The sequence below is a fragment of the Micropterus dolomieu genome, linkage group LG20 (assembly GCF_021292245.1).
Source record: "Micropterus dolomieu isolate WLL.071019.BEF.003 ecotype Adirondacks linkage group LG20, ASM2129224v1, whole genome shotgun sequence".
Lineage (NCBI taxonomy): Eukaryota > Metazoa > Chordata > Actinopteri > Centrarchiformes > Centrarchidae > Micropterus > Micropterus dolomieu.
Window position 1 is genome coordinate 10076567 of NC_060169.1, and position 9933 is coordinate 10086499.

Sequence of the window (9933 nt, forward strand, 5' to 3'; positions counted from 1 at the left end):
GCAGTTTTTGTACACACAAGTACTCCATAAAAGGAAACACCAAATTTATTCTGTGGTTGTAGGAATGGGTATAGAAAAAGCAGGTATTAGCACCATGCTGGACTAAACACTATTTATCCAGAGTAGACTGGAAGTCCAGTCCAATCATCTAATACTGTTGTTTGTTTCTCAGTAAGTAAGTAAGAAATTTAACTGACATATCATTTAAACAAATTCAAAGGGTGATTTGTGTGCACTGTTTACAGGCAAATCTCAAATGGTGGCAGCGTCGCATTCCACAAATGACTGCTGCTGACAAATTGCAGATGAATATGAGTGTCTGGGCTTTTGCATGCTAATGTACGGATCAATAGTAAGGAATTTGTTTTTATTAATGAAATTTTTTAAAATTAACACGCAAATTGGTGCTTGGGCCACAATTCAATGGTGCATTTCAGCTGAGTGAGTATTATCAATGCTTCACCAGAACTAGTAAACAATCCAGTTTTCACCTCTACTGAATATGAGGTGGACTAGGATGAGGACTCTATGGAAAAATATTTCAGGGTTTATCTGCAAAAGCTTCTTTCAGTTAATTCAATAAAATGTGTAATAAATCGTAAACAAAAAAATATTTTGTGCGCGTAAACCTTTTTCCTACTCAAACTCCGCTTCAAAGAGGAGCCTCTCAATTTTCATCCTGACGTCGGCCTTTTTCTGAGGGGACAACTTTTTAAACATCTTCACGAGGCTCATGAAGTAGTATTCATCGCAGTCTTGTGGTTTGTCAAAGTTTGTCTGTACAGTTTGGTGACATTTAGAAGAGTCTGGTTCCGCACTCCCCTTCATCTTCCCCGCAGTGTCACACTTGGGGATGAAGGGAGTCGCTGACTGGCTGCTGCTGCTCGCTCCTTGGCTGTTTTGGTCATCTGAATCTGTGACGACGGTTACGTCATCACTGTCATCGTCACTGTCCTATGAAGAAAACACATTTTTTAAACAACAAAATAAACCAATCAAAGTGACTTAGCTTGTAGGGGGTATAATGCTCACTTGTGATAGGTAAGACAACGTCCAGAGCCGGCTAAATCTGAATCTTTTTCTAAATGCCTGGCCATCTCTAACATTCAAAGAACATGTTTTAAACATTTGCAGTAAAAATGTCTCTTAGATGTATATGGTAAGTTTATTTAATCATGTGTAAAGCTTTCTGCAATAAAATACCTTTTCTACAGCTATCCTTAGAAACAAAGACCTCCTTCTAGTCATGACTGCACACCAGGATTTAAAATATATATTCACCATATCATATACAACTAACGCTTACATAAAAAAAATTACCTGGGACCATATTACAGAAATTTCCAAACTGGCAGATCCCATCCAAACTGCTTGGTAACTATGGTATTTAGGGTTAGGAACTGATTTAGGAATAAGGCCATTACAGATTAACAGTTCCTAAATCAATGTTCCTTTCCTAACTTTAGATAAGAAAAGTGTATTGCAGAAGCATCCTAACTTCGTAAAATCTTAAATAAACTGTTAAGCTGTGTTAACTTTTACTCTTCCACCAGGTAGTGTTTGCTAACGCTTTTAAACCACATGGCTACTCTATGAATATAATGGAAAGGCTTAATGTAACAAAAATAGCATATCCTAACGCAATAGAATTTGATAGAAGGTTGTTAAAGACAAGAAATACATTAAAAAAAACAAACAAACAAAAAAAACAAAAAACATGATGATGTTAGCCCCCAGTCTTTATTATTATTTTTTTACCTTCATAGTTAACTTCCCAGAGAAGAGTACGGGTTTCTGCCATTGTCAGTAAGGGAGCACAGGAGGAGCCACCACAGGTTTCCTCTGCTCTTTGGACACAACAGTTGCCTTTCTCTTCCTATCACTTGTAATTGGACTTATTTTCTTTTTAACAGCATCAACGCTCCGCTGGATGCCGGATATGCGGATGTGTCCACTGTTTTAGCCCACTCTCTATCTGTAATCTCCCGAGTTAAGCTACGGAGGTTTCCAACACCTGCGACTATGACCAGAAAACAGCAATTAAAAGCCGTTTAGCTCAGTAAGATGAAAACGTGGCATCGGTGGCTAAGTAACAGACATTAAAGTTGATTACTAATGTTGGATTGAGTATTTCCTAACCTGAGATAAGATAGGATGAAGTAAAATAAGATAGGATTCCTAAAGTTAGTTAGGATTTGCTTCTGTAATACCAAATTAGGAAAAATCCTATCTTAGACTCTTCCAATCTTAACTTCAGGCTTAAGATAGGAACTTTCTGTAATACGGCCCCTGGATAACAACCATTACATCCTCCCAAGATAAAAGAAAAACCTTTTTCACAAGTGCAAGTTGGTTGTAGTCACCAGAAGCACCATGTGCAATGTACTTCTGGTGGCCATACTGTAATTAAAAACACATAAAAAGGGATTTAAAACATACAGATGACTGACAAATGAAAGGAAAACCCAACATGAAGTGTCTTAGTATGGAGTCAGGCCACCACAAGCCTCCAGAACAGGTTCAGTGCTCCTCGCCAAGTCTGTTGAAATCTACCCTTAACTTCAGTGTTTAGGTACACTGATAGGAGACAATGCATATCTGCCACGATACAGCTAACTTTAAAAGGGCATCATATGTAACCACTGCCTTACTATCTCATATGAAGGGATGTCACTCTCCCCAGGGGTCAGCGATGAAGCGATCAATTCTTTGGTTTGGACTCTTCTCTGTGTCACAACTTTTTGAATCAGGGATCCTTTCTGAGCTCGCCGCTGTTCGGCCTGGTGGCAGTATGGTAGATGATTGGTGAAATCTCGTTTCCTTAACAATGTGGCTGTGCAGTACAAACAGTGGTAATGCTGCTGTTTTCTGCACCCCAGTCCGCATCTGTGGATTGTGTACTCTGAAATATATACAATACATTTAATTAGGAATTCATCATTTTGCTGACAGTTAATTTAAAAAAAATGCAAAATATTAAAATGCTTACCTCCAAAATAAATGGCTCTCTTTAGATGATTGCTCAAATGAATCCTGGCTCTGGAGCGTTTTGAGGGTTTGAAGAAAGTCGGTAAACAAAATGGACAATGAAATCTGCTAGGATAGCAGCAATTGTTGCATTTTTGCGGAGGAGGAATGTTAAGTCCTTTCTGGATAGATATGTGACCCTGAAAAAGACAACATAGGAATAAGTAATAAATAAAAACAACCAGCAGACGCATCAACTGTGGCACCCATTAACTACTTATAAGGTTATAGTCTAGTAGTCTGCTCTTGTTAGGAGTGAAATGCAGCTCATTTAAAATGTGAGCTACTTCTTTTGGAAACAGGACTGAGCTGTGCAAAAGCAAGAGAGCCATAGATACATTTAAAACTATGTTGTTTACCATAGCCAAAGCAAAGAAAAATCAACCCAACAATGCTAAGATGTGTTATTATTATTTGTAACGTTATCTTCAATTTTATTAGAGTTTGACTTCAATAGAGTTTTGTCCCTGTCGAATAACATTTCAATGGCTTTTAGTCGACTAGCCGTGCTCACGTTAACTTGTATTAACTGCTGAACTGTTGCGAACTGATTAACAGTTTCTATTGCAGAAAATGTTTTTTACTTCTTCGGATCCCCCTAAATAACTGGTCAATACTTTGGGAAAGTAAAGTTAAAAGTTAGGACTAACAAATACACATTGATTAGCTAGCTGGCTACCTTCAAGATAGCTAAACAGACAATTAGCTAATAGCCTGGCTAGTCAAGAAGACAGCTCCTCTGAGGTATTTAGTCTCGTACATGGCTGCAAAGTGAAGATAACATCACGGTATCATACGAACGAGCTGTTGATAATAAAGAGTTAATAATCATCAATACTGTCGTTCGTTTGTGCATTTGCTTACTTTAAGCTGTTGACCACTGTCCATGTTTTCCACAGAAAAGTTTGGCACGTCCACCACGGGTGTTCTGGAGTTGTTTTCTTCTTCTTCCTCCTTCTTCTTCTTCTTCTTCTTCTTCTTCTTCTTCTTCTTCCTTTTTCTTCTAGAGTTTAGCTGGCGGTTGGCAAACCAACTTAAGGTGCATTTACCGCCACCTACCGGAGTGGAGTGTGGTCGTCGAGAATAGTCAGAGGGAATTATTCACCTATGCGCATATTAAATACGGTAAAACAACCCCGTGTTTTTGAGAAACCTCATAACTTGATTTTTCTTTATCTAAAAGTGTTTTAGATACATCTCCTAAGAGATTAACTAAAGTAAGCGCTTTCCCTTATTTATGGAGGACTGATGTTAAACAATTACGCTCCTCCATGTAATTACTGCACTCTATTAGGACATGCTCAGCTGTTTCTGGCTGACCGCAATAATCACAGGCTCCTGTCTGATGTTTCCCTATACGGAACAAAGATCTATTGAGACCTGAATGGCCAATCCTCAAACGTGTCAGCACTGCCTCTTCTCTCCGGCTTCCATCACTAGACCTACCCCCTCCCACATTTCTTTGCACATAGTAAAGATGTCTGCCAGTGTCATTACTATCCCACTGCTCTTGCCACATCCCAATCACTTTACTCTGAATAATAGATTTCCCCTCAGCTTTGCACAAAGGGAAATTGATATTAACCACATCCAATTTCAGGGCCTGTTTAGCTAGAATATCTGCCTCTTCATTTCCATCAACACCTACATGGGCAGGGACCCAGACAAACTGAACACAAACATCTTTACTATGCAGCTGAAATAATATGTAGTATATTTTGTATAACAGATCTAGTCTGCACTTTCCTGTTTTTATGCTCAATAACGCAGGTTGACTGTCTGAGGCAACTACAGCTCTGTTTATGCCTCCAATACAATTCATAAGAAACCAATTAAGAGCTAAAGCAATGGCAGTGAGTTCAACAGTATACACTGCAAGAACACACTTTAATTTTGATGTTATATTGTGGAATACTCACTGCCGCTCCTGTTCTGCCATTGTTGGGATCTTTAGACCCATCAGTATACAGTACAAGGTGCTCCTCAAACCGCTCAAAATAATTTCTTCTTCCTCTTCTTCGTCTTCTGATGTAGGCGATTGGCCAGTTTACAGGTGTATTACCGCCACCTACTGGACAGGAAGGAAAAATAAAAATACCTAAATACTTCAGTAAATGTACTCAGTTCATTCAGTGTGACTGTTTCCTCTTGCTGCAACTAGGAGATACTGGTCAGTAACAACATGCTTTTAGATTTCAAACAGACTCTCTAAATAAAGATAATAATAATAATAATATTATTATTATTATTAGTAGTAGTAGTAGTAGTAGTAGTAGTAGCATTAGTATCATTATTATTATTATGCATCTAACACTTTATAAGAGTTTTGACTTCAGCTTTACCTAATAAAATGTGAACTGTATGTTGACTACCTGTGATTTCAGTTATTTTGCTGTTTTCTTCCACACATACATGAGAAAGAACCTACAGAAAGCAAATACTGAAACCCTTAATGTGTATACAATAATTTTTTTCCTCTTTTTGGATCACATTTATTACAATGCAAAATTACAACAGACTTGTCAGCCTGACAGTGTTCTCATATACCTCCTCATTACCCTTCAGAGCTAGAAGTAACCCACACAAGCAACATACACTCACCTAAAGGATTATTAGGAACACCATACTAATACTGTGTTTGACCCCCTTTCGCCTTCAGAACTGCCTTAATTCTACGTGGCATTGATTCAACAAGGTGCTGAAAGCATTCTTTAGAAATGTTGGCCCATATTGATAGGATAGCATCTTGCAGTTGATGGAGATTTGTGGGATGCACATCCAGGGCACGAAGCTCCCGTTCCACCACATCCCAAAGATGCTCTATTGGGTTGAGATCTGGTGACTGTGGGAGCCATTTTAGTACAGTGAACTCATTGTCATGTTCAAGAAACCAATTTGAAATGATTTGAGCTTTGTGACATGCATTATCCTGCTGGAAGTAGCCATCAGAGGATGGGTACATGGTGGCCATAAAGGGATGGACATGGTCAGAAACAATGCTCAAGTAGGCCGTGGCATTTAGACGATGCCCAATTGGCAGTAAGGGGCCTAAAGTGTGCCAAGAAAACATCCCCCACACCATTACACCACCACCACCAGCCTGCACAGTGGTAACAAGGCATGATGGATCCATGTTCTCATTCTGTTTACGCCAAATTCAGACTCTACCATCTGAATGTCTCAACAGAAATCGAGACTCATCAGACCAGGCAACTCTTTACCAGTGTTGGGCAGTAGCGTCGCTACTAGTTTAACTACATTCCTCAGTAGCTTGGTGGTAGCGTCGCTATTTTCTGAATCAAACAGCTTTTCATTAACGAAGCTCTTTTATTGCCCGAGTAGTGCGGTAGCTTCCACACGCTACATTTTCTGAAGGATCAGTGAATGACGCCACCGAGACACACGGACCTGTATGTGTAGCCGGTAGAAGCGCTTCCGTGTGACGGTGACATCACTTACCGCTCCTTAGGCTGATGTCTGCGACTTTGCAGCAGGGAAATAAAGACACGCGTGACTGAGTTTACTTTCTATTGTGATAGTTACTGTAACACCTCTTGTGAGAAGGACCAGCTTGGACACCTCTTCCTCTAGTGAGCAGGAAACTTTGATATGTAGTGGCAGAAACATGTTTCCATGAGATGAGATCTCTCTCTATCTCTCTCTCTCTCTCTCGCCTATTGCCATGAACGTTTAGGTTATTTAGGGTGCAATGTTGCCAGAGCACAAATTCACATATAAACAATGAAATGACATTATAAAAACTAAAGAAAGAGGAATAAAAACAACAAAAACACAAAATAGGCCTTTGTTACATTAAAAATATGTCTTGCGTTTTGACAAGCAGTAGAATTTTTCAAAGGAACAATTATTAAAATAAGAAACCGTATTACATGACATACACATACACGTATACACATGACAATGTGATAATTAAGTTACTTTATATAAACAACAATCGTTCTCCATTTGTTGCATGAGGAAATACATTTAGCTCTAATGATATGGCACTAAGTAGGAGAGTTTCTGTGTGTCTGATTTAGCTCTCTCCCGCACACACACACTGTTTGGAGCAGGTTTTTAGTCTTTCTTCTTTTGCTACTGTGGAATGAAGTTGGTTCAACATAAATTGGGCTTTTACTCTGTGTGTGTGTGTGTGTGTGTGTATATATGACCTAAATATAAAAAAGCTTTTTCCACGTTGCTGTAGCTTACTTAGCTTGCTGCATTTCACTGGGGGGTAGCTTCTGTGTAGTGAAGCTTCATTGGCTGAAAGAGACTGAATTGTTTTTCATTTAAAGCAGTGTTTCTCAATGGGGGCGTTCTGAAGATGATGGGGGGGCCCTGGAAGCAATATTTTGGAAAGGGGGTGCTGAGCTGCTTTTGGGGGGCGTTTGTTGAGGTGAAAGTTTTATGGCGAGTTTACATCAAAGATTCACAACAATACGAGTTTAAATTACTTGCAAACAACATTAAAACCTGTCAGTTTACTCCACTGCAACTGGACGAGACAGTGTGAATGATAACTACTCTTCTCTTAAGTGTTTCGTCAGCTTCTTGTGGCGCAGCTCCGTGCTGCCTTTATGGCAACAGGAAATCAGAGTATCATCTTTAAAATTTCAGCCATGGCTTTTACTGTGTAAACTCTGAAAAATGGACGCTCTATTTCTTGATATTACTGTGGAAAAATTTCTCTGAGGAATACACCATGAACGCCATGTTTACACATTCACAAGGGGGACATTCTGCTGTCGGACTGTTTCAGAAATAAGGACCGGCCGGGCCAGTGGAAGACCTGGTCCCTACCCTAACCAACGTATTAAACTCAATAAAATTACTCTATTAGCTTTCTTCTTTAGTCTAAAACTGTATAGTCAAAAACTTGACTGGAGACGGTCAAGAGTCGGTGCAAAAGAGTTTATTCCAATAAAGGAAAGATAAACCCGAGCAACATCCCTGCAGGTCTCAGGATGGAACTGAGTTGGTGGTCAGCGAACATCGCCTTATATTCACCTTAAACTCCTCCTCTTAGGTGGGCGTCACACCTTGACTCCACCCATAGTGTTCGCTGACCAATCCTCCCCTTTGGTGAATTACTGCCATCTAATGGCCGTTTTCCGTACTGTTTTACCAAATTAACCCTTTCATTAATGTCACAATTTCCAATTTTTAACTATTATTATACGTAATTATTGTTACAATTTATCTTTCTTTTTGACATTACTGAATTAGAAATTCACCAATATGTTTCAACTTTAGTCTCACCGTATTTTTTTTAAGGTTATACAGGCATAATTTGACACCATTAAAACTTAAACACTTACAATTGTATTTTTTAAAAGAATTAATAAGGAATAACATATTTGATACATGCATAACATGATTCAATGAATAAGTATATGATTCAACAGTGCCAACCATGAGGGTGCTGTGTCTCATACAAGTTTAGTTTCGGCAGTGCAAAGCTTGGTTTCATGCAGTACCAGGCGCCATTAATCACAATGTGTCATGATCTCATTCTTGGCCTCAGTTTGCCATGATCTCAGGCCTGGCGTACGTGACTTACAGCAGGTGCCTTACTACCATTGTGTATGTTACGGTTGGCTAGGTTTTGCCTGTTCTGCTCATGTTGGCACATTGAAAAGGCACATGTTCATAAACACAGAGTATAAGAATAAAATATGAGTTGGTACATAGTCATTAAACATTCAGTAGTTAAACTAAACAGCAGCGGTCAACACCTTTACCCTGTGAGACCACAGTCATTCTTCCAGTGGCTACACTACAAACACTTCTAAGTAATTATAACATATTGTAAACCAACAAAGTGTATAAATATGGAAAAAGAACCAATCAACCAATCTAGGAATTATTCAACAGGACTTCCCCTGAAAGCAACTTAGCATCAATCACCTGAAGCGACACCAGCAAGTGCCATGACATTAATCAAGTGGACCCACCTCGCGCTGTGAATTGCATTGAGTTTGTGGCCAAGCTGTAACGTGACATGTAGAGTTTCAGTTTTAAAAATGTAACGTTAAAAACTGGGGCGCTGTCTTGCTGTGTTTGGGACTGTGAGCTGCACTTTATCCGAGCTGCTGAAGTTAATATGTGGATTTGTGGTGAGATCTCTGCCTGATCAGTGTGCTTAGGCTACCTGTCTACAGTTTACCATTTTATCCCGCAGTTATCCCATTTAAATACATGAAAAACGTGTTAAAACAGAGGAGCTAGCCTATTAAAGTCGAGGAGTTAATAACTGAATTAAAATGCCACAATAACGGTGGCCTGATGGCCAGTAAAAAAGAACCGGCCCGGCCCGGCCCAATTGGGCCAGTGCAAAAACATTAGTATATTTAAAAAATCACATTAGAAACTCAGACCCCAGAGGTTGACAAGCTATTTACAGTGGGGGAAAAAGTATTTGACCCCTTGCTGATTTTGCAGGTTTGCCCACTTACAAAGAATGCAACAATCTACAATTTTAATCATATGTACATTCTAACAGTGAAAGACAGAATCCCAAAGAAAATTCCAGAAAATCACATCATATGAATTTATAAAAATTGATAACCATCTGATGAGGAAAAACAAGTATATGACCCCCTACCAAACAGCAAGTATTCTGGCTCCTACAAGCCAGTTAGTCTTTCTTTAAGACACAGCCCCAATCCCAACCAATTATCTACATCAAATACACCTGCCTCACCTCGTTACCTGTATAAAAGACACCTGTCAACACCCAAACAACCAGCATCCAACATCACCACCATGGGCAAGACCAAAGAGCTTTCTACGGACATCAGGGACAAGATTGTTGATCTGCACAAGGCTGGGATGGGCTACAAGAGAATCGGAAAGCAACTTGGAGAGAAAAGATCAACTGTCGGTGCAGTTATCAGGAAATGG

The 9933-nt window shown here is 39.4% G+C and overlaps 1 protein-coding gene across 1 annotated transcript; it reads right to left on the minus strand.

Moving 5' to 3' along the window:
- Positions 1-346: 346 nt before the first annotated feature.
- LOC123958961 lies at positions 347-4126 on the minus strand. The gene is made up of 4 exons (XM_046032752.1): positions 3892-4126; positions 2990-3167; positions 2652-2902; positions 347-954 (listed from the first exon to the last, which is right to left on the minus strand). The coding sequence occupies exons 1-4, from the start codon at positions 3913-3915 to the stop codon at positions 637-639; spliced, it is 771 nt and encodes a 256-aa protein (XP_045888708.1). The 5' UTR covers positions 3916-4126; the 3' UTR covers positions 347-636.
- Positions 4127-9933: the final 5807 nt, after the last annotated feature.

Bases quoted from the DNA above. Each gene is read 5' to 3' on its own strand.
- LOC123958961 (XM_046032752.1), bottom strand. From the start codon at position 3,915: ATGGACAGTGGTCAACAGCTTAAA. The intron at 3,168-3,891 runs GTAAGCAAATGC...TGTCTTTTTCAG, and splicing joins ACAGTGGTCAACAGCTTAAA to GGTCACATATCTATCCAGAA. The intron at 955-2,651 runs GTAAGGCAGTGG...TTTTCTTCATAG, and splicing joins ACATCCCTTCATATGAGATA to GACAGTGACGATGACAGTGA.